Source organism: Callospermophilus lateralis, chromosome 2 (assembly GCF_048772815.1).
Source record: "Callospermophilus lateralis isolate mCalLat2 chromosome 2, mCalLat2.hap1, whole genome shotgun sequence".
In the NCBI taxonomy this organism is placed as follows: Eukaryota; Metazoa; Chordata; class Mammalia; order Rodentia; family Sciuridae; genus Callospermophilus; species Callospermophilus lateralis.
The window spans coordinates 4710861-4736944 of NC_135306.1; the positions used below are offsets into that span (position 1 = coordinate 4710861).

The following is a 26084-nucleotide window of genomic DNA, read 5'->3' on the forward strand; positions in this document are numbered from 1 at the left end:
AATGCCTCTCTGATAAGGTGACATAGAGCTGCAGGACTTATAGGAGAAGCCATGGGAGAGCTTGTGGAAAAGAGTCCAGCAACGAGCTCAACAGGTGCGAAGATCCTGAGGCACATTGAGATGCAAGAACCTCAGTGGGAGTCAGGGTTTGAGCAAATGCTTGATTGCCTGTGTTCCTCCATTTGCCTTCCCTGTATTCATCCCTTCATTTGTTTTTCTGAAATCACCTACAGATTGATAGAGAGGAAATTTAAGCAGAACATTTAAGATCTTCAATCCCATATCCTATTCTGTAATCTGAATGTTTCACTTTTTCAAGTTTAGTAAGGGTAGTTACGGTATCATTTCTTAAAGTCTAGAATTCTGAAATTATTGCTAATGATTTTTTTCTTTCCCCAGCTGGATATATGGTCGAAATCCAACTATCAAGTATTCCAGAAGGTAAGTCTTACTTTCTGCTTCTCCTTCAGGATGTGTTAGCAAAACATGAGGGCATGGGGAGTAAGCATTGGTCTCCAACCAGAGGCTGTGGAAGAAGTTTAAAGAGCCAGTCAAAAACTGCTCACCGCGCACTTCCATCTACATGGCATGCCAAGGAAACAAGACCTTAGGATGGAAATCCCTAGAGGGGTACGAGGGAAGGTGCTGGGGCAGTGGAAGTGCTCTTTTACAGCCATGGTCGAGATGACACAGGTGTGCATGTGTCAGAACTCAGAACTGCACACCTGCTGTGGGTAGGTTTTATTATATGTAAAATCAGGGGCTTTTGGGGCCGGGGCTGGGGCTCAGTGGTAGAGTGCTCACCTGGCATGCATGAGGCCCTGAGTTTGATCCTCAGGACCACATAAAAATAAAATAAAGGTATTGTGTCCACCTATAACTTATATATACACACACACACATACACATACACATATACATACATACATATATATACATACACATACATACTTTAAAAATCAGGGGCTTTTGAGTTGCTTCCAAGGTCAACTCCATTTTGCAACTCATTTCTCATAGTGTTCCTGGTGCCTGGGGGTGGGCTGGGGGAAGCTTCACCCCCATTTCACACTCTGCTGGTAGCTTAGTCAGGTATTGGGCTTCCTCGTGGAAGGTGTAAGTGAATGTTATCAACAACAAAGAGGGACGAGAGAAACCCCAGTCCCCAGCTCGACATTTCATCTTCCCAAAAACCTCCACACGCAGGATGCAGGGAGCAGGGAGGGCTCCCTGTGGTGCTTCCTTCATGGCAGCTCACCTTGACCCCTGACTCATTTGCCATGATAAGGGGCAGAAGACCTGAGCCAGGAGTGGAGAAGCAGCCTGGGGCTGAAAAGCACACCTTTAGGGAGCCTATACGTGTGAGCAGCCAGAATTCAAGAACTTACTCCAACTAAGTGCCTCGAGACGTTCTTGATTAGATCTGTAAACAGCAGGTGCGAGGGCTGGAGTGGGTTACCAGCGAGTGTCCAATGCTGGTCCCTTCACAGTGGAAGGTGTTAGCAACAGCGAGCTGAGGAGGGGGCTGGGCCCCCGTTGGTGTCATTTACACCTCCTTACAAATACAGTGCTCCCAAGTCAAGAGAGAGTCACTGAGAAAGCCACTGCCTTGCCCTGCAGGGAACTCATGCCTAGGCTTTAGTGCCAGGATAGCATTTGTGATCTTGGCATCCTTATCTGAGTCGCCACACCTAGAGCGGTCACTTGGACATCGTACAGAACATCTCGGCCTTAAGCGCTAGCTTTCTGTGCTGGCTCACCAGGCTTTGCCCCTGGCTCTTGGCTGAAAGCATTCTAGAGAGAGAATGCAGCTCATCGTTGGCATCTTGTTTTGCTGGAACGGTGAGGGACATTTACAACCGCTGCTTTTTCCTTTAACCTGGTTCTTACCTTTGTGTCCTCTGTGAGGTGGCAATGAGTTACCTTCTGCCAGCTCCACAAAAGCCCTGTCCTTCACCAGGCAGGAGCCCTGCAGCCCAGACCCTGGACTTTAACATTGGTCCCATTTCCATTCCAAAGCCCTCTATGGCAGTGGGGCCTTTGCAGTTCTGGCCTTTGCATATCTATCCCTCCCACACAATTTCTGGTAAAATTAAGTGTTTTTGAATACAGGCAGGAAGTTTATTAGGAAATTGGGAAGTGTGTGCAACGTAGATTTGGTGATGCATAGATTTAAAGAGACAATGCTGCATCTTTATCCATCTTTATCCTGCCTCTCCTGAAAATGACCTGCCGGGGGTTCTTTGCATTTTTAAAAAACTACAAACACACACAGAAGCAGTGTTTAGGATTAATATCAGTCTAGTTAGAGAGGGTTAAGAGCACCCACAGTTCCTTCCCTGTAGTTGATGCTATGTTTTAAGCAGTATGGTTGGGGACTGAGTATCTGCTGGGGAGGGCACAGTCTCCCGAGATTCCTCTGTCATCTCTGCCTTCCCCTGTGTTTAACTAAATGGACTTGACCTCCAATATGACCTGTATTAGATTAAAGAATCACAACTCGGGGCAGGTGACAGTGCCATCTGGTTAGAACTAAAGGCGGATAACACTGAAGTCTTTTTTTTTCCTTCCGGCAGGTAAGAATTAGTAGGTGGAGCTGGGCATGGCAATGCACATCTGTGATCTCAGCAACCTGAGAGGCTGATGGGATTGCAAGTTCAAGGCCAGCCTTAGTGACTTAGCAAGTTCCTAAGCAACTTAGAAAGACCCTGTCTCAAAACAAATAAATAAAAAAGGCTGGGGATGTGGCTCAGTGGTTAAGCACCCCGGGGTTCAATCCCTGGTACCAAAAAGATAAAAGGGAATTAGTAGATGGAAGAATCCTCATCTCTTCCTATCAGAGCATTGCCTGATCGCTGCCAGATGAAGCAATGTATTAGAAAATAATACAGCACAGAATTAGATTAAATCCTTTCTCAAAAAAGCTTCCAACTGGTTCCCACTGGAACTGGAAGCTTCCAACTGGTTCCAACTGGAGTGATCATGCAGAACAGGCAGTCAGGGTCCCTTCCTGGGAGCTGGGGTGCACTATGCTGGTTTCACTGTGTTCACTTCAGCCAAGGTGAGGTCAGCCCAGTCAGATGGTGGCACTTCCTGTGCCCCAGCCAGGCCTGGCACTAAACAGAGCTGGGGCTGTTTCGTCTGCAGCAGACTCTGAGGCCTGAGCAGCCTGTGGGTGATGGTTAGCATCTCAAACTCAAAATGCCAAAATAGAAGGATCAGGCAGCAGTGTTCTAAACTTTGATTTTTAGGACCAGCTATTTCTCAGAATTCTATTTTCTTCCTGTCCACCCACTTAAATCTGGGGTGTACTGATTGATGCTGCTTATAGCATTTTCCTGAAAGACCTTGTTCAAGAGCATGGAGGTAAAGGTTCCCTTTCGCCCCTAACTGGCCTGCTTGCGCCCAGCCATGTAGACTGGCCAGAGTGGACCTTGTTACCTGGATCCATGCATCAGGAGGTGGTGTGACGTGCGCAGGAGGCTCTGGGTCTTCAGTGAGGGGGTGTCTCAGGCAGAAGAAGGTGCCTAAATGTCCTGACAATGGTAGATGCACAGCTGAAAAAAGAGGGGGAAAGAGAAAGAGAGGGGAACTTTCTTTTTTTGAAAGAGGGGACTCTTTCCCCGCCACCCTCCCCACACAGCTGGCCTGGGGTAGAGCCCCAAGGCTGCGCCTCTCGGGCAGTCATCACATGGCTGTATTTACTGGAGGGGAAATGTTCCTGCTGGACAGTAGCAGCATGGCCACTAGAGCCTGCTAGGAAGGCAGGAAGCCCTCAGAGGTCGTCTCCTCCCTGTGATCCAGGAGGGGCGGTGGAGGGGACTACCTTGCAGAGCCAAAACTTTTCACTTCTGAAAAATGGCATCAGAGGCTAGACAATAGAAGCACACCCCTGTCAGATTCTCCTGGGGCCCATGCCTGATCCCTAGTTAAAGCCACAGACCTGAGGTTCTATAGCAAATTCCACCATGGGAAGCAGACTTTGGCCTCCTTTTGTCTGCAGACGTTGACTGTCAGCAAGCCCTTTCTGTCATGCTCGTTAGATCCCGTACCTGAGTGAGGAAGTGGCCGCAGGCCGGAGACAGCTTGCTGTGGGGCTGCTGCTGCTGACAGGTGCCTGCCATTCGCTGCGCTCCCCCAGAGACTTCTTGCGCTTCATCCTGGGGCGAAGCAGCTTTTCATAGCCAGCAAGTCTCCAGCAGAGTAGATTCAGAGAATGGGACTTGGAAATAAGGGGACCCTCTGAAAGGGCAGAATCACAAAGGCCGGGAAAGGTTTCAAGCGTGTTAGTATTTTTCTGACATTTAAACTCTGCAGGGGCAGGCTCTGTTTTGATCTTTAACCCCCTCATTTCTTAACAGTGTGCACTTCCCTCCAGCAACTCAGGAGCAGAGCCAGCCTGCAGCTTCTCACTGCGTTAATCTTGGCGGCAGGCGGAGGGCTGGGAGAGGGTCAGAGCCGCTCAGGTAAAGGGCAGAGCAGCTATGGCCACAGAGCTCCAGCAATTGTGCCACAGTCATTCTGCCCACAACAGAGGGGAGAGTAGCCTGCTTGGGCCTGCTCTGTCAGGACTGGCTGTGGACAGGTGGACTGTCCAGCAGGGTGCTGCCACTCCTTCACCCCTGTGTTTGTTCACGCGTCCATTTTTTTCTTTGTTCTTTTCATTTACACACAACAGTGGCGTCTGTTTTGACATACACTCATACAGGAGCATAACTTCCTGTTCTGTGGTTGCACAGGGCATGGAGCTACACTCGTCCTGTGTGCATGTGTGAATGCAGGAAAGTTATGTCTGGTTCATTTTACTGTCTTTCCCATTCCCATCTCCCCACCTTCCCTCCATTCCCCTTCATTTAATCCACTGGACTTCTATTCTTCACACCCGCCCCCACTGTATGTTAGCATTCGTATTTCAGAGAGAACATTTGGCCTTTGGTTTTGGAGATTGGCTTACTTCACTTAGCATGATGATCCCCAGTTCATGCGGGCCCTGTGAAAGACCAGGCCCTGTCTGGGGACAGGCTTTATCCAGGATGTTTACTGAGCGATCACTGGGTGCTTTTCAATAGAAGGAACTGAGTGAGCTCTCTAAGACCCAGTTCTCTGAAATGTTAGTGGAATCCCTAGTATTATTTTGGGTGTGTTGAGGATCTGCCCCTGCAACCTAGGCTAATTGAAGTCCTGAAGCACAGGAGCCTTCCTGGAGAAAGGAGCCCTCACCAGCTGGGCCGGGTAACCCATGTTACCTGAGCACATCTGCTCTAGCACCTCACACCACCCAGTTGCTCGTGAAAGACCTGAGAGAGTCCAGAGCTGAAAGTCCCAGACCTCAGGCCATATTGGTCTGCATCTTCCCAGGGCCCTGTGTAGGAGACTCCCACACCTAGAGTGCCCACTGACGGCGAACACCCAGAAGTCGGCAGAGGGTATCTGCCCTTGCCAGGTTGTGTGCTCTGACTTCCCGTGCCTGTGTCTCTTGAGTGCTGTGATCAGTGTCTTCCAGTGGAGAGAGCTGATGTTTTAAAGATGGAACGTGGGGTCATTTTCATTTTGCGTCTGTGCATTCTGTTGCTGCCTCATGAGTGTGTCTCAAACAGACAGAGCTAGGGGACAAATTTCACAGATGGGAGGGCAAGGGGGCAGCTTAATGTAGGCAGTGGATTCCTGTCTGTGGACTCTGACGAGTGACATGCAGGAGGAAGGCGTGCACCAGTAGTTGGATGTTGACCAGTTTCAGGGAAGGAGAGGTCGGGTGGTCCCAGGGTCATCCCCGAGGGCCACCCTTTCTGCAGCTGATGACAGCTGGCCTGCACTGACCAGGCCAGATAAGTAGATGCCTCAGTCCGGGGACCTGGGAGCCGAGGGCAGCAAGGAGGGGCCCTCAGGCACCTACCTGCTAGAAAGCCTGTGCCACCACCTTCTCTCTGAAGGGTCTGGACAAATAGCATCTAAACCCAGGTCACACTTGATCATTTGTTTCCCTCTTGGGATCCCCCAGAACTTTCCCTCCAAGGCTCCCTCGGCCACTCCTGAGTGTGACCGTGGCTGAGGTACCCACAGTCTCTTCTGCGTGGTAGTAGAAAGGGAACCAGGCAATCCCGGCCTGGCCTGCTGATGTTCTCAGGGACCCTGAGTTGCCCTCGACATGGCCTGTGCTTCTTGCCATCAGAGGGATCACAGGGTAGTCACCTGTCAGCTCGGTGGCTTCCTCCCACGGGACTACACAGGATGCACAGGACACCAGCTAAACTGACAGCTTCGTCTGAAAAGACCCCTACTCCGGCCAGCCTCCATCCCTCAGCCGAGTAGTCTGGAACCCTGAGCACAGGCTGCCCAGCTGAGCTGATCCTACCAAGCCTGACTTCCCTGTGTGCTCCATATGGAGATTGTCCCTGAGAGAGATCTTATAGCACAGTGGCCAGGAGCCATCTACAGGTGACCAGGTCCTGGCTCCACTGCTTACCCTTGGTGTGAGGCTGAGTTGGCTCTTTCTCTAGGGCTTACAAGGTGACCTAACAGCATAGTCCCTGTCCTGCTCAGCTTCTCAGAACTGCCTGTAGCCAGTGGCCCTCCTCTCCTGCAGAAGTTCCCCATCCCCTCCGTCCCCTTTGGCTGGGATTTTGCCCACAGGCTTCTTACCTCTGTACTGCTTCTCCTTGTGTCTTTGCTGCCACCTCTGCCCATCTCTTCACAGTGGACACCACGGCTCAGAGCATGGACTCTAGATTTGCATCCAGTTCTGTCATGAACCATTCAGCCTTTCCCAGCTTCAGGTCCTTCCTCCATAAAAAGGGAGAAATTATCATACCCACTTTTTGGGGTACATGTTGTGAGGATTTACTGTGATAATGCTGGCGAAGTGCTTGGTACTCGGTTGCCCATAGCAGGTGCTCAGTAACATGGTGGCCGCTGCTGTTGGCAGTGCCACAGGAGCAGGAGTACTGGAACTCAGAATCTGCAGCCATCTATGCACATGGCCCATTTTAAGTCGGGTGTTTACGTAAACCAGACCAAACACTGACCTGCCCTAACAAAGCCACTTGATCCCACCAAAGCCATCTTTCCTTTGCTCCGCTCCTAGTTTCTCTTCCCCTGGACACAGAGGCAGCTAAAGAGGGAGTAAGATCCTGGAATTTCAGCCACACACACCTGGGTCAGTGCCTAATGTGCTGAGAGGGCTTGGGCCCCTCCAGTGATCCCCAGAGACACCTGAGATGGATGTATCCTGCCCTGAAGGCTTGTTCTGCTGGCGAAACAGGGCAGGGGAGGCACGTGCAGTCTTTGTTCTTCCTCCTGCCATTGCCTGAGATCTGGTGGGAAGTAGGTGGTGCTGTCTGGATATTCTCAGGAGCCCAGAAGTCTTTGGCTGTTTCTCTCACTGCAAGGCATTCCTGGAGAATTAATGCCCTGTGCCGAGTGTGCGGGGAACAATGCAGGTGTCTCTGGGCCAGGACTTTCCTGGCAGCCAGCGACATTCTGGCATTTTACCATCTGGAAAGCAGCGAACTTTTTTCTTTTCATCTAAATGAAAAGTCTTAATTCCTTAATCCTGAGAAATGTCAAGGACCCTTCATGTGTATCCCCCCTCAGCCCTGCGCGAGGCCTTGAGCAGAAGTGGAAGGCGGTCAGGACCCTGGAGAGCTCCACCGCAGGCCCTCCTCCCCCGCAGTACTCTGTGCCCTCTTCTCCTCCCATGCCCTCTTCTCCTCCCATGCCCTTGCTCCCCTTTCTGGACCCTTACTGGCTAAAAATAAAAAATAAATACCTTTTCTCCTCATCAGAGTTCTCCTGGGTAATTGGGACCCAGTACAGAGCCACTCCCCAAAGGTGCTCTCCAGAACTCTGAGCTGAGCCTGAGAAGACAGAAACGTGGCAGGTGGGCAGTGTTAGGGTGGGGAAGTCTGGTCTCGGGACTGACCAGGAACTGGCCAGGGTATCCTGAGGGTTGTGCTAGAAGTACAGGCCAGGGTTTCCCCAGCTCAGGGGATGGAACAGGCTAGGGAAGCACCCTGGGCCGAGTTCTGAGAAAGTAAGGGCTTAACTGGATAAGAGCGTTCCAGACAGAGGGACGGCCTGAGCTCAGCTGCAGGGACAGACCGCGCCGAGGGAGCTGCCACAGCCAGGATGTCAGGTGGGAGAGATGGGAGACAAGGCTGGGATCCAGGTCCTTGGGGCCTTACATGCCATGACTGGAGGCAGTCTGCCACCAGTCTACCCTCAGGGACCTGGGGAGTCTGGGCCTCCCTTCCAGGCAGCAGCATCATCTTGACTGGAGTACAGAGGAAGGCAGGACTAGCATTCCCAGACCAAATGAAGGCTCGTTTGTGGAGGCCCTGGTTTGTGCCAGACTCTGTTTTAAGCACTTTATACATGTGGGCTCCCTTCTCAGACACAGCTTGTTCTCAGGTGTGAGCAAGGTTCTGGGGAACATGGAGCAGCTGGGGCTGTTTCCACCTCTCCTTTCTGACCGGACAGTATGCTGGTTCCGCCCTAGAGCAGCTCGGCTTTGCCCAGTGATAGGTAGAAGGCTTGCAAATCCCATGCAGATGGCTCCTTCATCAGGCAGAGAGAGGAATATTGATCTCCCCGAGCAATCCCCAGTCCCCGGGCTGCTACGCTTCCCCTTCAGGCCCCCAGGCCTGCTGAGCCTGTGGCACACAAATCCAGGTTCAGAGGAGAGACTAGGGCTGCATAATAAAAGCTGAGTCCCCTGCTTTCGTCCCCACCTCGGGAGCTTCCTTCTGTAGCTCTCCTCATCACTTCCAGCACCACTTTCAGGGCTGAGGTCATCACATTCTCATTTTGCAATAACTGTACCTCTTTTCTGTGGCACGAGTGCTTCTGGGACTGTCTGAAGTATTCTTCCAGAAGCCAGCGCACATCCTTGAGCAGTGTTGCTGGCCGGGGCTGCAGTCTCTCTACATGCTTAACACGCTGCGCTGCCATCTTTGCCTCCAGAAGCCAGAGATTCCCTGGGCCCTTTTCCTTAAGGCTACATCTGTCTTTGGAAAACTCCAGGCCAGCTCTGGCTCCTGGGCTAATGTCCTCTGTTATGTTAAAGTATCTTTACCCAATGAAAGTAAAGTTGACCTCTTTGGGTTGGGGGACAGAGTGAGGGCATCCAGGTAGCACACGCTCATCCTGATGCCTGTTAGCTGGAGCTTACAGGCGGCTTCCAACTCAGAGCACAGCGCTCTCCAAGCTCTTCTACCCACCCCAAGACTGAGGACCTTGTGAAGATGGCAGCACAGCAGGTGAGACAGGGACCTGGTGCCTCTGCTTCCACCCAGAATCTGCTGGGCTTTTATTTGTTGGTCGGGGGGGGCGGGTGTTACCTGGGATTGAACTCAGGCACTCAACCTCTGAGCCACATCCCCAGCCCTATTTTGTATTTTATTTAGAGACAAGCTCTCACTGAGTTGTTTAGCACCTCACTATTGCTGAGGCTGGCTTTGAACTCATGATCCTCCTGTCTCAGCCTCCCGAACCTCTGGGATTACAGATGTGTGCCACTGAGCCCGGCCTCTGCTGTGCTTTTTAAAGAACAGAGAGCTTCACCTTCATCCCTGGCAGGACTGAGGGTAGAGCTTGTCTCAGGTCTGCTCTTGGACCTGGAGGGTGACTGCCATCCATGGGGTGTGACTGAGGCAGCAGTGGCCTGCAGTGGTGTCCACTAAAGGACTAGAGGGACCTATAGGACCATGTGGCCCTGATCCCAGCCTCATGCTTTCTGAGGGCCAGCAGGAATATGATGAAGTCAAGATCTCCCAGGCAATCAATGACTAATCCAGGATTGAAGCCCACTGTCCATGCAGTCCCCTCTGTCCCACCATGTGGCCTTATCCACTTTAACTCAGGGTCTAAGAGAATTTTATCTTCACATTGTGTAGAAGCCAGCATTGGTTGGAGGGAAGCCAGAATCTGGGTCTCCACCAGGCTTCCCTTTTAAATAAGCACCATCTGAGCATTTGGGTATTTAACTTTCCCCATGTATTAATCGTGCGGGGAAATACTTTTAATAGTGGGAGGCCCCACTCTCCTAGCTGAGCAGGGGAGGCCTTGGGCTCCAGGGGCTGTGTGCTGCAGATAATGCAGCCTGGTGCCATCAGTCCATTGCATTAGGAAGAGCACCAAGGAACTGCTGAAGCCGCTAGTCCAGCTCAGGTCAGCGCAGGTGTGGCACTGCCTGCCCCCAGGCCCGCCCCTGGTGATGGGAAGCAGGCAGGTACCCACAGTGGTCCATCTGCCTGTGGTTCCTGCTCAGCCTCACCTCGTGAAACTTGTTAACACACCTGGTCCTCCTACTAGACTTTGGGGGACTCACAACCTTACAGGGCTCAGGAGCCCCTGAAGACGGTCCCTGGTTAGAGAAATAGAGGGACCCCTGTTTAAGAAGCCCAGGCAGGAATCGTACATTTTCAATTAAATCAAACACCCCATGTTGAAAATAGTTGGAAAATTCTGAGGAAAAAGGTGGGAAAGAAATTACAAGGCCACCCCTGAAACAGAGCCAGAGTCTCGCTGCAGAGTGTGTCACCTCCTGCCCTGGCTGGCAGCGGGCCTCGTGGTCCTTGGAACTCTCCCCTTCAAGGGGCTCAGTGGATCCTTCTTTTCACATAGGGAGAGCTGGGGCTTGAGGTCTGTTGAGAGTCCCCTCCCTGTCCTTCTCCTCCCTGTGTCACCTGTGTCATCAGCACACCCTTTGTTCTTCCCTTACTGACTCGGGGCTGGGATTGGCCATAAGGGAATGTAAGCAAAACGAATGTGGCCCCTGCAGCAGAGTGGAGGGTTGGGGAGCCAAGAGCGGCTCTTGTCCCAAGGTCATCACTGAGGTCCAGTCTCCCCATCCCCCTCACCGACTTTTATGCTGCACTTTTTATTTCCCTTGATGAATCAGGGTACAGACTAGACTGGTGCTGCCACCTCCTATTGGCCCAGCTTCCCTCTTGATAACTCAGGCAGAGCCTTGTCCAATCCAGAGTCATCTTGAGGGCCCACTGGCGTCTGCATCAGACCTCGGGGGCTCTGCACCTGAGAGTGGGCAAGATGGGAAGAAGCTTCTAGCAGAGAAGTGGAGGGAACCTCATCCAAGTGGCAAAAACATGGCTCCCCCCTAAGAGTGATGGGTTTCCCTCCCCTCGGGGGAGAAGACTTGGATGTGAAACCCCAAAGACCTGCAGTGGGAGCCACCAGGCCTGGGGCTTCACGTCTGGCACTCAAGCTCATGCGCCTGGGCCATCCCTGCTCTGCAGCTTCACAGCTCCTTGGCCCAGGCAAGTCACTTGACCTCCTGGCAACTTTTGTCCCTCACTTATAAAAGGCAGTTACAAGTCCCTCTGTTGTCAGATTTTGTGGGGATTAAGTGAGATGAAACTGTGATGGCTCACATCTGGTGGCTGCTTGCTCTTTGTCAGTCACTGGCCCTCCCTTGACAATTAATCCTCACCCCAGGTCACCCGGCTCCTTCATAACCTGTGGTGGGGTCCTGAGGCTGGGCTCCCACCAGGCTGTGCAGCATACACCAGCCTTGCACAGGCCCCACTGGCACCGACCTGCCTGTCACCAGTGTTGCAGGCAGTGCCGTTTTTGGTTTAGCTAAAATAGCTCTCAAGCCCTCCATCCCCAAACTCTGGGAGGGAGGCTGTCAGCGCTCCTTGCACACAATATGGCAGAGGAACTTGGTGAGACTGTTTTGACTGTCAGTCCTTCCCCAGCACGTTGACTGGCAGCTGGTTCAAGGACTCTTGAAAGAGGTCCTTCTCCAAGTTCAGCTGTCCTCCTTTGGAGTGCGCCTGACCTTTCTGGTGCCTGGAGGCGGGGGCGAGGCAAGGCCTGGCTGAGCAGGAGGAGAAAACAGAAAGTAAAGTCAACAAAGCCATGCAGGTTGGTGGCCAGGCCCTGCAGATGGTGCCTTCCCAAGTAACTCACCACAGTTCAGCTCTGATTCGGGAAACCAGGCTGCAGGGCATGGCCATTCCATCTCGCTATGAGGTACCGCTCTTCCCTCCTTCCCACCACCTTGTCCTGTCAGCTCATTGTTCTGGTGGCTTCTCCTCCCTCCCTCTCCTAGGGCTCCCTGTCCACTTTGATCTTTTTACAAGCTTTGTTTCAAGCCAGCACTCAACTAGCAGCTGAATCCTCCCTCCCCCTCCTGGTAGCATTAGTGCCCTTCCCTGGCTGCTCGCAAAGCAAGGTGGCTTTTATCTCCCCGCAGAATCTCATTAGCTTTACAGCACAATGGGACCCGAACCTAGGCTGCCACTAAATTAGTTAATAGCAATTTTTTTTTTTTTTTTGCCTCAGGCTTGTCTTTTCCATATCTTCAATGTTGAGCCAAAAACAACTTTGTTGTCAAAAAGTGTAAAACAAAAATATATTGAAGTTAGAGTGCTTTGAGGAAGAGAAAGATGGTTATAGGTAAGCCTCTCCGGTGCCCTTGCCTGGTGCTGGGGAGCTCAGCCTCGGAAATCCAGACACTGCAGGGGAGCCACCAGGGAAGAAGAAGGGAGGAGAAAGCACATCAGCTGGCCTTGTTTTCCTCATCAAAATATGCCTGAAATTGGTGATGGGAAATTGGGGAAACTAAATGCATCAGTGTTAGAAAAAAAAAAAACTGCCACCATTTGGCAAGAAAAGATAATACTGTAAACTAGGCCTTTTGAAAAGGAGGCTGGATTTGACCAGAATGCCAAACAGTAAGAGAAAGACCAGTTGGATGCCCTCCCAGGAGTCAGATGCCAAAACAGCCTCAGTGCGCAGCTCCGGCTATACCTAGAGGGGATGTCCCTGGTCACTCAGCTCGTTCTGCTCTTGGGCAGCCTGCTGCGCAGCTGCCACCTGTGCACATCAGCCTGCACCTTGCATGTAACTCAGGCTTTCCAGAGACCTCACTGGGACACGGTGAGATGCTGCCAGGCACCAGCCTACAGTGGGAGATGGGAGGGGTGGGGCTCAGGTCTTGCAGGATCTGTGTGCAAACGCCAACTGCCCCTTGCCAACTGGGTACCTCTGGACATCTTCCAACCTCCGTGATCTCTAAGACTTACAGAGCCACACCCGTGATCCCAGCTACTCAAGAGGCTGAGGCAGGAGGATCGCAAGTTTGAGGCAACCTTGGCAATTTAATCAGACCTCATTTTGGAAAAAAAAAATTTTAAATAATAAAAAGAACTAAAGTGTAGCTCAGTGGTCGAGCACCTCTGGGTTCATCCCCGATATCCAGGGGGGGGGAAATTACACCCCCTCTATTCTTGTAAGAGTTACTTTAGGGGCAGATAGAGCTTGGTACCTATAAACTCTCATTCTGAGTAGCTCTTGTCAGTTGATAGACTATCCTGTGATCCTAAATGCACCTTCCAGAAATAAGGAAAACCCGGCCACTTGGATGCAAGATCTTGTCACTAGCGCTCCACAGCACCCACTGTGAGGTTGGAGTGATCCTGTTCACTTCCATTCTTGAGAAAGAAACTGTCTTGCTTTTGAGCTTCTTTGTGTCCCAGAATCCAATGCCTCTTCCTTTGAAGCCATTTTCCAGTAGGACCCAGGACGTGCTCCAGCCTGGCCCCTCGAAGCCAGGCCTTAGCCAGCAGCCTGGGTGTCGCAGTTGGAAATGCCAGGCCTCAGCCATTCGCAGCCTCCTTCATGATCCCCGCTTGCTGGCAGGACCCCAGATACTGTGTGTGCTCTTGCTGTTCTTGTGCGCGTAGCATGCCTAGTAAGAACCCCCAAGGCTCACTACTTCTGAGAAGCCTGAGAAGGCTTCTGCTCTTGGGCAGATTTCAAACACGTTCCTAGGTGACCCAGCCTGCTCGCTCCAAGTGCCACATTCTGAGCAATACCTTGCGCGGGGGGCTGCTTGGCCACAGCTCATCCCCCAGACAGGAGGCGAGGCTCCAGGAGGGCTTTCTCTCGGGGCGGAGAGTGCCTGCCTGGAGGAACGCCACATGCCACCCAGCCAGCAGGCGGCCTGCCCCATCTGGTGACACTGTCGTGGAGAACTGGTATGAAGAGCCCATGCTTGCCCTTTGCAGCCTCCAGGCAGAAGTAGCATGCACACTTCCTCTTCCTGATGCCTTGACTAGAACTGTCCACGTGGCCCAACCTTGTGGCAAGGGCAGCCGGAAAGTGTCCCCACGTGCCAGGAAAGGGAAGCCTCAACTGCCCTCATCCTTCATCCCCACCCTTGTCAGGCCCGTGCTCACCCACCTCTTCTGAGACCTTCTTGTTGGGGACTTGGCAGAGTTCAGTCAAGTTAGGGGAACTGATGCTAACCAAAATCTCTAACAACAAAAAGCCAGTTCTGTGGGTTCTGATGTGAAGAAATAGGAGCTAGACAGGAGAGGAGGCTGGCGAGGCGGGTGGGCAGGGACCCCAGGGCAGAAGTACAGGAGCAGGCCCAGGGCTCCAGGGTCAGGGAGCCTTGGCCTCCTGTCCCCTGGGAGGCAGGGACAGTTGTGGTGTGAGGGTGACCATATGTCTGCTGGATGGCGAGCACCTGCGCATCGTGTGCTGGTCCTCACGCTGGCCGCAGCCTCTCCACTTTCCTGGAGGGGGAGCCACCACTAAATGAGAGGACATTGCACACCCACATGGCCTTCTGAAGAGGCAGGATCAGGGTCCATGCCCCAAGCCCACACCCTTTCTCCCAGCACTTGCTGCTGAGAAAGGACTGGAAAGAGCCCTCCAGATCTTCTGGTCACCCTGATAGGAAAGACGCAGCCTAGGCTGTGCAGTGGCAACAGAGGGGAGAGGACGCAGGAGGAAGAAGATGTGTACCTGGGGGCTCTGAGGATGCTGAGAGTGGTGGTAGGAAGAGGTCCCAGGGACAGCCTTGGCTCTGGTCATTTAGCAAGGCCACGGGGAGCAGGTCTGTAGAGTGCTTGAGATGGCCCTGTGATGAGCACCAATCCTGGCCTGGGGACAGCACCTAGAGGTGATCAAAACTAGGTGCATCTCATGGATGGCTTGGACAGCCCAAGTTCAGCTGGAAAGGTCAAGGTAAGAGGTGAGCTGAGGAAAGAAAAAAGGAAGTGGACACAGGTCTATACCCCAGGGAAGATGCACTCAAGCGGAACTTGGGAAGCCAGGCGGGAGGCGCAGGGACAGCATGGCTGGGCAGGGCTGGGATAGGGCATCTTGGGGCCATGCTCTTGTTGGCATTTGAGTCGAGGCCCCAGATTCCAAAGACCACAGGCCACGTGGCCCCATGCTGAAAGAAGCAGGCAGAAGTGAGACCCTGGGGGCATTGGATAAAGGTAGGGGGCTCCATTCAGAGACCACCCCTATCCCGCTGAGGGTGGACGCCTGCACAGGGTAGGGCAGAGTGAGGCCAGGCCAGGGCTGGACTTGTGTGGAGCACCTCACATGGCCACACTGACCTGTGAGGCTGCCCCAGATCCCAGACCTTCAGAGAAGCAGGGGTGGGGGCGCCAGTTAAGTGAAGCTCGCAGATTCTAAATGTTGATCATTTGTGTTTAAAACTGTGAAAAGAAAGAAGCCCAGCTGAGCAAAGCTTCCTGCCTTCGCCGTGCCTCTGGGTCATCAGCTCCAGCTGCGGGTATAGCAAACCCTGTGCCCTCCCTGGGCCACCCAGGGTTGGTGCAAGTGGACAGTGCCCTGGGTGGGAAAGGAGCCTTGCCCAGAGCACCCCAGCCTGGCTCACTGCATACTAGAGCAGGCTGCAGCCAGGGCCTTGGAAAACCCCTGGGGAGGCCAGGAGAGAGCTTCCAGGAACCCTGTTCCTTTCTGTGACAGCACACGCAGGTACAGGGAACGTCCGTGGACCTCACAGGGCACTTCGTGGGCTTTCCTAGCCAGGGAGCTGGATGGGCAAGAACGAAGCCCAGGTTCAAGCCCACGGGCCTTGTCTGCGGAGCTTCATGCGGCTCTTCCCCTCACCCGACTGCCACTACCAGTCATTTTGCAAGGTTATCATTGCAACTGTTAAAAAAAAAAAGAAAAAGAAAAAAAAAACATTGCTCATTTTAGAAAGCTGTCTGTCAAAATGCTTAAAATAAAGCAGGCTTGGCCCTTGGGGGAGAAAGCTCCACCCAGCTGGAAAGTGAGAATTCCCCAACAGCACAGGACCCGAGCTGGGGGTGCCTTTGCAGGAAAGCCAGCCCCACGTTTATGGCAGTGGGCATTTTTTTCTCAACACACGTGTATTGAGCACCTGCTGTTTGCCTGGTGATATTCCAGGCCTGATAGTCGCAGCATGAACCAGATGATTCCTGCTCACAGAGCTGATCACATAGCGGGGCTCACCAGCTACCAGGCTGCCCTGGAAAGTCTGGTGGGAAAGAGGCAGGTGCAGGCCAGTTGGCCAGAGAGCCGGTGGGGCTGTTGGCACGGCTGGGCAGGAGGAGCCCCTCCCATGCCACTCTCCTCCCAGCCTCCTGGGCCTACTGGAGGGTGTCACTTGCACACACATTTTATCCTGGGGAAGCTGAGGTTATGTTCACACGAGGCTGAAGACTGGGCCCTGGAAAGCCCAGCTGTGGAGGCTGTCCCCATACCTAGTGGTAAAGCCTCTCTGACGGGTGTGGGGACCAGTGTCAGGCTCACGCACAGCCCACTGAGTGGGGTCAGCACAGTGTTCCTGGCGCCCCCTGCTGGTGTGCGCGACTACTGCTCAGGCCAGTTGGCTCCTTACTCAGCTGGTAATGAACACCTTGGACCTGTGTTTATTTTTGTTCTCAAATTCAAAGATTTTTGTCTAGAGTTTTTTTGTTTTCTTGTGTTTTGTTTTGTTTTAACCACAACATTTGTAATGCCAAGAATTCCTAATGAGGACAATCAAATAAACCATTAGTTTGAACACAACTATCAAATTAGTAGAATCTATTAATTTGCTGATGGATAGCAGGCATTAGCAATTCATGTTGTCATCACATTTCAGACTTGCAGAGAATCGCAGACCAGACCCTTTGTCTTTTGGAAAGGACTGAGTGGCAGAAAGGGTGAATAGCTAAGTCAAGGTCAGGAAGCAGTGCCCTGTCCACTGGTCAAGAAACTGCTGTGGCAGTTTCCTGGCCCATGGAGTAGAGATGTGGGTGTGACCCACGAAGTGCTGGAAACACCTGGGAAGGTAGCCACCATGAGACCTGAGGAAGGGTCCTCAGAAATCAGCAGTTCCCTGACCACCAGGCCCACATGGTTACAAGTTAGGAGACAGAGAGAATCTAAGGGAGCAAGAGGAGACCCTGCATGCTGCTGGGTGAATGGTCCCAGCATGGCCACCAGGCTCCTTGCCTGCATCCTGGTGTCAGGAGTAGGGAGGCCTGTCCGCCCTCTGGTCTGCCCTGCCTTCTCCCCGCTGGCCTCAGGCCACTGCCTTCCCACCCCTAGCGCTCCAGCCTGTCCGGGTTTTCTGTGGAGGGCCGTTCCGCACTCCGCTTCCCTCCGGGGCTGTCCTTTCTGCCTACACACCCCTCCTCCCCTCTCTGCCCCTAACTCTGCTCTAATTTTCCTACTCAAGATTTTATTTCAGATGTCCTTTTCTCTGAGAGACATCCAAAAGCAGGGCTGGTGCCTATAAAAGGAGGCGTCCATCCCGCTGGCCATCTCTGACTGCTGACTCCAGCCACTGTCCTTCATTTTCAGGTGACAGACCATGCCACCACTGCCCTGCTCCACTACCAGCTGCCCCAGATGCCAGACGTTGTGGTCAGGTCCTTCATGGTAAGTGGCTTTAGGAGCCTTGGAGTGTGCACACACAGCTGAGGGGGGAAGCTGCACCCCCAGCCCGCGGGCTGCCATGGGAGCCGGGTGGGAGATGGCGCCGCGGGCTCCCTGTTGTGGCTGGACAGGTGGTCGCAGAAGGATCCTCTAAAAGTTTCTCACATGGACCTAGTAGGGTCTTCACTGGGCTCTTGACCTGCCCCACCCAGGTCCTGTGCCTGGCCCCAGGTTTGCAGTGGTGAGTCTCGGCTGGCTGCACCCAACACAGTTCGTTCTCGGATTTCAGAGCAGCTTGCAGTGAGGGCAGCCCCTGGCAGCTCTTGAAGGGTGTTCAGAGGTTTGCAGTGCCTATTCAAACTCTTCTGGCTTGAAATGGAACCTAGTGGGAGTACTCACACCGCAGCTCTGGGCAGAGGCCACAGTCAGGACCTTTCCCTGGCATTGGCCTGACCAGGGGTGACAGTGCGTTGTATGTCCGAGGCAGACCCTGCCAGCTCTTTGACCTCACACTGACATGGCCAAGTGCACTGGGTCACTAGGCTCCACCTTTCACTGCCCACAGAACTGCCTTTTGTCTCCTGCTGGAAAGGCTGCCTGGTAGAAACCCCCTCAGACTTCCCTTTAGTGAGTGCAAATCACTGTTGACAGCCAGGTAGGTGTCTCTGGTCCCATCCATCCTGTCACGTGGGCTCCACCGGCAGACTTCCTAGAAAGCCTGTCACGCACTGTTCAGAAGACAAGCCCTGCTCATCGCTTGGCTTCCTAATGTTAGGAGGGCAAACAAGGAGCAGTCCATGAGGGCTTCCTCCACATGCAAGAGGGCAGGCAGCCAGCAGCCACCCGGTAGAGGGAGGCCTGCTTTAGTCTCACACTCTGGGATGTCCGTTCCCTTCAGCTCTGACTTGGGGATCTGGGGAGGATGCAAACGTGCTCAGCACCAGAGGATAAGCAGTGTAGCTGACTGATCCGGTGACCTCCTCGTGACTTGCTGTAGAAACCCCCAGGCCACCCTGCTGACTGAGGTGACATGGATGGGCCACGCTCTGCCATCTCAAGAACCGCCCAGCTGAAGGCAGGGGATTCATGTAACTCAGCTGACCTCTTCAGATAGCCGTTTTCTCTTGTCGACATAATTCAGGAGAATGTTAATCGATGAGAGTCTTGCACCCCTGCACAGTGAGAACTGGCTCACTTGTCGTGCGTTTGGATCTGTTGGGTGTTTGGCTTCTTTGCATTGTTTTGGTGGGGTTTTTTGGTAGCGAATCTCCTTGAGTTTGAGAATTGAGTTACGTGCATCTCATCCTTATAGATGATGCCCGAAAGCTCTCTGCTCTCTGAATTAAAGTGTGTGTTTGCTGCTTATTATGTGATTTGGTGGCACTGGGGCTGTCCCCACTTACCCCCTCCCAGAGTGTTAGGCCACATCCTGACAGTGAGCAGTGACCTCAGAAATCAGATTAGAAGGCGCTGTGCCCTCCATGCAGAATTCTCCAGCCGTCAGCTATTCCTAGACTCCCTCGGCATGTGGCCACGCCCCCTACCCGGCAGCAAGCCAGAAGAGGGTCCTTGCCAGGCTCCGTGCAGCATGGTTGGTGCTGCCCCAGGGCCCCCCTGCCAGGGAGAGTTGCCCTCTCTGTGCTCATAACTGGGGGGGGCGGGCGTCAGAACCCAAAGTCCCTCGAGATAGCCTTGTGGGTCCAGCAGCTTCTCTCTGGGGCCAAAGCCAGCTCCAGGGCTCTGTCCTTGGGGCCACTAGGCTTGATGGGAGGGTATTGGGAAGCACCAGGGCTGTTGCATTTGTCCTCCCTTCTCTTTTCAGACCTGGTTAAGAAGCTACATAAAGCTATTCCAGGCCCCTTGTCAGCGCTGCGGGAAGTTCCTGCAGGATGGCCTGCCCCCCACGTGGAGGGACTTCCGAACGCTGGAAGCCTTCCATGACACCTGCCGGCAGTGACCCCACCCACCCAGGCAGCCCTGAGTGACGCTGGCCCTGACCCCTTGCTGCCCACTCTCTGTCCAGCTCTGGCTGTCATGAAGGACCTTCTCGGAGCACCACTGGGGGAGGTCGCCCAGCCTAGCCTTGGCACTCGCTGGCAATGCGGGTGAGTCCCCCAGTTTGCTAAAGGTGACTGAATGAGCCCTGTCACACGGGGGACTTTGTTTTGTGCTTGCTAAGTTATTTTTATAAGCAATAAACTTTTTGTACCCAGGCAAGGCCTCATCTCCTCCTTACAGCGCCTTCCACACTGGCTCAGTGAACAGGAGTGGGTGTGTGGACACGGCTCTCTGGGGGTACCTCCCGCTTCTCCCTGCAGGAAGGCCAGCCTGGGTAATGCTCCCTTTCAAAGCCACCTTGATAAATAATGGTTCCCTTTGAGAAAGACAGCAGGAGGAGTCTCTTCCCCTTAAACCAGTCCCACAGGTTCCCAGGGTGGGCGCCACTGTTGGCCTGGCTCTGCCCCAGGCATTACTACAGGTCCATCCAGTTTCTGGACACCAACTCGTGAAGCCATCATCCATTTCTGTGGCAATCTCTGCCCCTGGCCAAGGACTTGAGGAGAGGACGTTTCCCAGGGAGTGACATCCGGAGGCACTGCCATCTGAGCCGACCAAAGAAGGGCCTGGCTCCTCCTAGGTCCTGCCTGTCCCCACCAGGCTGGCAGGCAGAGTCAGGGCTTCGGTGATGGGGACACCTGGCCCTGGGCAGCCTGCCCCGGACCTGCTAGGCAGAGGCTCCAGGGCCAGGCAGCACCGGGCAGCCTGAGAAGCAGCAGTGACAAGCAGGACACCCGCAGCAGGCAGCCCCCACTGAATACCACTGTTCACCAGATTTAAGATGCCAACACCCATTAGATGTGCCATTGTTTTATGAGCCTCCAAGAAAATACGCTGCCAATTAAGCTACTGCCAGGCCTCAGTGGTGACCCTGTGTGGCACATGAGCCATCACACCAGCCTGTGGTTGCTTTGAAATGGCTTTCCTGTGTTCCCAGGGAGGCCATCTCTCCTGCCCGGTACCAGCCACCCCCTCCCAGTCACAGACCATAACACAGTTTGTCAGCTCCCTGGATCCTCCTTTCATTGGTCTCCTGAGGCTCTTTTTTTTTTTTTTTTTAGTTGTAGTTGGACACAATACCTTTATTTAATTTTATTTATTTATTTTTATGGGGTGCTAGGCGGGTGCTCTGCCACTGAGCCCCAGCCCAGCCCTCCAGAGACTCTCGATTGTTGGTTTGCAAGAAAACCCAGAGTGAGGGCATCAGGTGCGCTAGCGCTGTTTCCTGGTGCTCGTGTCTTCAAAGACCCCAAGTATGCACACGGGCCCAGCGCACCACTGACGCTGGCCACGCACCACCCGCTCCGGCCATGCACAGGGAAGGCAAGTCCCTGGGGACTGCCAGCCTCAGAGGTGCTGGAACCCAGAAGAACCTGAGGTCAGTGAAGCCGTGGGTGCCGACTCGCATCTGAGCCATCAGATGTCCAGCTTCCAACCACAGCAGTCTGGGCGGTTGGTTCCCTGGGCGCCAAGTGCTCTCAGACTCCCTCTCGTCCCTGTCTTCTGCACAGGCGATGGGCCAGTAAGTAACCTCAGAGGGCTAGTTCATGGGTGCACCCAGGAGCCGGCGCTTTGGCCCTGTCCTCCATACCTGATTGCCGTCCACAGGAGCACTAGGAAAGGTCCTGGGGCAGGTGTACACAGGTGCAAAGGGTTGACCATTACAGCAGCACGGGGAGAGACAGGTCCTGCCCTCTCCTCCAGTGGCAGAGCTGGGGTGAGCCGCTTCCTCTGGCCTTCTGTGAGGCACAGGGTTGATCCCCGGTGCTGGGAGGGAGGAGAGGCCTGTAGATGGAGGCTGAGAGTTGGTCACAGTGGAGACCTGGGCAACGCCTGCTCTGCTGTTTTGCTATATATTTTTCTTTATAAAAAGAGAGAGAGAATTTTTTAATATTTATTTTTCAGTTTTCGGTGGACACAACATCTTTATCTTATGTGGTGCTAAGGATCGAACCCAGCGCCCCGCGCATGCCAGGCGAGCGTGTTACCGCTTGAGCCACATCCCCAGCCCCTTGCTATATTTTTAACATTCCCTCACTTAAAAGGGGGCTGGGGACATGGGTCAGACCATTTAAGCTTCGAGGCCTTTCTGTCTCTTCTATTCCCATTGCTCGGTCCTGAGAGAGAGTCTCCAAGGCAGTGTACTCGAAATCCAGGCTGGCCAAGCCTGCCTGCTTGTGCTCACAGAGACGGACATGCCTGCTTTGTGTGTCAGCCATGGAAACAGGACAGACTGCACCTGAAAGGGTGTTGGGAACAGTTCCAAGAGGGTGGGCTGTGAGGGAGGCCAGGAGGCTTCTGCCGTGCGGACAGTCACTGAGTTCCTCTCACTGAAAGGAACAGGTCCACCATGGGTGCTGTGGTGACAGAGCCAGAACATGATTTGGACTGTCCAAGGGGACCTCTAGGCCAGGTCTGCAAGGTACTCAAGAGTGACTTAATTATGACCCTACAGCTCAGCATCTACTCTGCCAGGTGCTTCACACGTGTCACCTACCCGCATGTCCTCTCCACCAGAGCGACCAGCCCTGCCATTCCGGGTGTGAGCCCCAAGTGTGGTCAGGACTCCTCTGCAGCGAGGCTTCCCCGGACAGTGCTGCTTCGCCCGTGCTTTCTGCTGTCCAGGGTGCCATGAGTCGCCCAGGCACCCGTCAGGAGCTGACGGAACAGAACACGCTGCCTGTGAAAGGTCATCCAGACTCTCCCTGAACTAAGTTAGGAATCGGCCTTTTGGTATCGAGTGATGTTTTCACACTTCACACCACGGGCGGCATGAAGCGATGATCTTTCAGTGTTTATGCACAAACTCACCATTGCATTCGGAGTGTCAGAGAGTGGGCCTGATGCTAAATCGAGAGCCTTTTAAGATCATCCCCATCGAGAGAAGGACAGCTTCAGCCACCAGGATTCTCAGAAGATCCAGAACCCCTGCCCACCATCCAGGAGGCATCGTCCGTCCAGCCATTAGACCAGGGAGAGGCACGCTGACTGGTGGCTGTGGCCTGGCAGCAAGGGCGGGCCAGCTCCCTGCACCTGTCCACTCCCAGTGCAGCGGCCTGCTGGGCCATTCTGCGTGTGGAGCATGGTCAAGGCCACACGGTGCATGAGGAAGAGAACCAGAAGGGAGGGGCTGCACAAGCCATCCTCGTGCCCAGGGACTGACTGGGCTTCAGGCGCTAGAATGGGCGGGCCCTGCCCCAGTCTCCACCAGCCCTCCCCCTCCCTGTGTCCCCAAATAGAGGAAAGGATCTCAGAAACTCGCTTTCCAGTTGAATTTTAAGTTGGGAGCGACTGTTCCCTATCATTAGTACCTGAAGAGCTCAACCTTAAAGTCACAAGCACAACCCAGGGAGAGCACTGTCTTGGCAGCTTGGAGATGATTAGTTACTCCAGAAAGCTCCGGCCTCTCTGTGCTAATTGAGTTTGAAATTCCAGCCAGACTGGCTGTCCCCCAGGGCAGCTTGCGCTGGAGTATGGTGCCCAGGGAGCAGGCAGGCCTGCCCATGCCAGCTTGGTAAAGACCATGGACTGTCCCTCAGGAAGGCGAGGACAAGGCGCAGGGAGTGACCTGGCCCAGGTAGGTGGGGTGGGGAGGAGGGGAGGAGGCACCCCAGGCTGGGATGGCTTGTCGCCAACACGTCACTCACGTGTCCTTGGCTCTGTCTCAGTCATGGTCTTGCTTCCTTAATTACAAAAGGAATCCATGTGTTCCTTTTATAGAAAATTAGGTACCGTGAAAAAGTGAAGAAAACAATACCTGTGACCCCCACGTGGTAGGTGACCGCTAGAGCCCTGGGGTGCATCTTTCCAGGCCTGTGTGTGGCAGAAAAGGAGATCATGCATGTGCTCTTCTGAAACCTGCCTTGCCCCTGAGCAAAGGCCAAACTGCTGTGTCACGGCCCATAGCTACAGTGGCTCAGAGGCCACAGACGCTGTCTCCCCTTCACCTCCAGGGTGGGGACAGAGCTTAGCTTGCCTAGCGACACGAGACTCTGGCTTCCGCCCCCCATCCCGGAAGAGAAGAGAAGCGCTCCAAGCAGCGCAGACAGTTCCACTCCGTGTCACTCAGGGTTCCTGGGCTCTCTCTTAGCACGTGGTCTGCATGGTGGCAGTTGTCACTGTTTTAGTCAGCCTTTTCACTGCTGTGACCAAAAGACCCACAAGAACAGTGTTAGAAGAGGATAAGTTTACCTGGCACTCAGGGTTTTGGAGGCCTCAGTCCTTAGAAGGTCGGCTCCACGGCTCTGGCTGAGGTGAGGCCACACATGGCAGAAGGTGGGGTGGAGGCAGGCAATCGGGCCGACCGACTATCAAAGAAGCTGTAGTTTGGTTTTATCTTTGTCTTCACCGGCACTGGGATGAAGATAGGAATTCTGGCAATGATGCTAAAAAAAAATTATGTAACATTCCAACAGGCACTAAGAAAACAATTTTCTGAACAAGTTACATTATCCTGAACAGAATTATTAAATATAATGAAAAGGAAAGGTGAAAGTAAACAAACAGATCTGTTAACCTCCTTATTTGTTCACGTATTAAAACAATCCTCAACAGCTGTTTACCCAATTTAAGTTAAGCCATTAAAATCACGTGAATAAATAAAAAAAATTCGGATCCATTTCTTCATGAGCGCTCATCATATGTGATATATGGACATACGCACACACAGACATACAACACAAAACACAAGAGTGCACACATAACATACAACACATAAGACAATAGTAAAGGCCTTGTAGCTTTACACAGGTGAAATCTCCATTGCAATATTTAAAAACTCCACAGTCAAATACGAGCCCCAAAGGCACAGCCCCAGTGACACCCTCCTCCAGCCACACCCTACCTGCCATAGTTACCATCCAGTTGGTCCATACTAATGGATCAGTCCCCATTAGGCTCCCATAACCCAATCATGTCACCTCCAGCCCTTCTTGATTGTCTCCCACAAGTCTCTGAGGAACACCTCACGTCTGACCCATTACTGACACATTCCCAGTTTGCAGAAAGGGAAAGGCACACGGGGATCATATGCCAGCATTTTGAGTGTCAGACCCCATCCCAGCAGGCAACAGTTCCTCTGTGTTTCGTTAACAAAAGCCCAGTGCCTGGCAGCAAGGGCTGCTGGGAAGCGCCTACCAACTGAGAGCGGCTGTTAGCTGACAGCACCATTTCCTTGAGGATCACCCAAGTGGTGCCTTGTGTCTCCAGTCTGTTTCTTTTCGTTGCCAAGTAATACTCCGCAGTGTGTATGTACCACGCTCTTTAACTGCTTAACCCTTTGGGGGATATCTGGGTGGTCCTAAATTGGGGCCATTCCAAAGAAGCTGCTGAGCCTTGTGTACTAGTTTCTGTATGAAAATAAGCTTTCCTTTCTGTGGGATGTGCCCATGCATATAATTGTTGGGTCATGAGATAAGTTCATTTTTAATTTCAAAAGGAACGGCCAGGGGCTGGGGTGTGGCTCAGTGGTGGTGATGGTGGTGGTGGTGGTGGTGGACTCCTCTGGCACACGAGTCCCTGGGTTCCATCTTCAGCACAGGGAGAAACACATAAAAGAAGCTCCCAGGTGGCTGTGCTAGTTGACTTTGCCCCTGCTGTCAGTGAGGCCCTGTCTTTCCACGCCTTCATCAGCATTAGTCCATCTCTGCCTCCTGTAGACATTCCGATAGGTGTATAGTGACATTCGTTGGTTTGTACTTTTTATTGTTTGTGGTACTGAAGATGGAACCCAGGACACTCGACCACTGAGCCACATCCCCAGCCCTTTTATTTTATTTTTATTTTGAGTCAGGCTCAGAGGTCTGCGCTGCTGCTGGGCAGGGGCCCTGGGCCAGTCCCCTGGTCCCTCTGAGTGTGGATTCTCCGTCGTGAGTCAGGCTGGTGAGTCACCCTCCACTGCAGGCCTCCCGTGAACAACCACCCAGGTATTTACACACCAAGTGTTTATTGCACACCTACAGTTTACTAGATGTCAGGGGGATAATGTCCCTGTCAGAAGTGCAGAGGACCAAAAAGCGAAGCCACCCTGACTAAGACACTGCATTACAGGCATAAGCATGGACACCCTAGGGACACGGTCATTCATGTGGGACCTGTTCCATCCTCCATGGTGGCCTGGGTGACACCCCGTCCCCTCACCCACTCTAAGGGAAAGATCCAGAGGAAACACCTGGAGGTCAGTGGCCTCCCTGCACAGGCACCGTGACAGCCGTGGCTATGGGCCCGGGCATCTCCTCGCAGACCCCACGGTGCTGCGTAGGAGGAGCGTGGCCTCCCGTGGCCCACCAGCATTTCTCTGCACGGCTGCACCCTGCTGCCCTGAGTGTCCCTTTCCTGGCAGCCCTTTGTTATTG

General features: G+C 53.3%; 1 protein-coding gene across 1 annotated transcript in view; it reads left to right on the forward strand.

Annotated features, from left to right (window-relative positions):
* Med27 (mediator complex subunit 27) overlaps positions 1-19886 on the forward strand; it is a 184946-nt gene extending 165060 nt beyond the window's left edge. Inside the window, exons 6-8 of the mRNA XM_076843072.2 lie at positions 400-441; positions 17599-17676; positions 19496-19886. Coding sequence (XP_076699187.1) covers positions 400-441; positions 17599-17676; positions 19496-19630 — 255 coding nt within the window. The 3' untranslated portion in view covers positions 19631-19886. The remainder of the gene's footprint in view (positions 1-399; positions 442-17598; positions 17677-19495) is intronic.
* The last annotated feature ends 6198 nt before the right edge of the window (positions 19887-26084 follow it).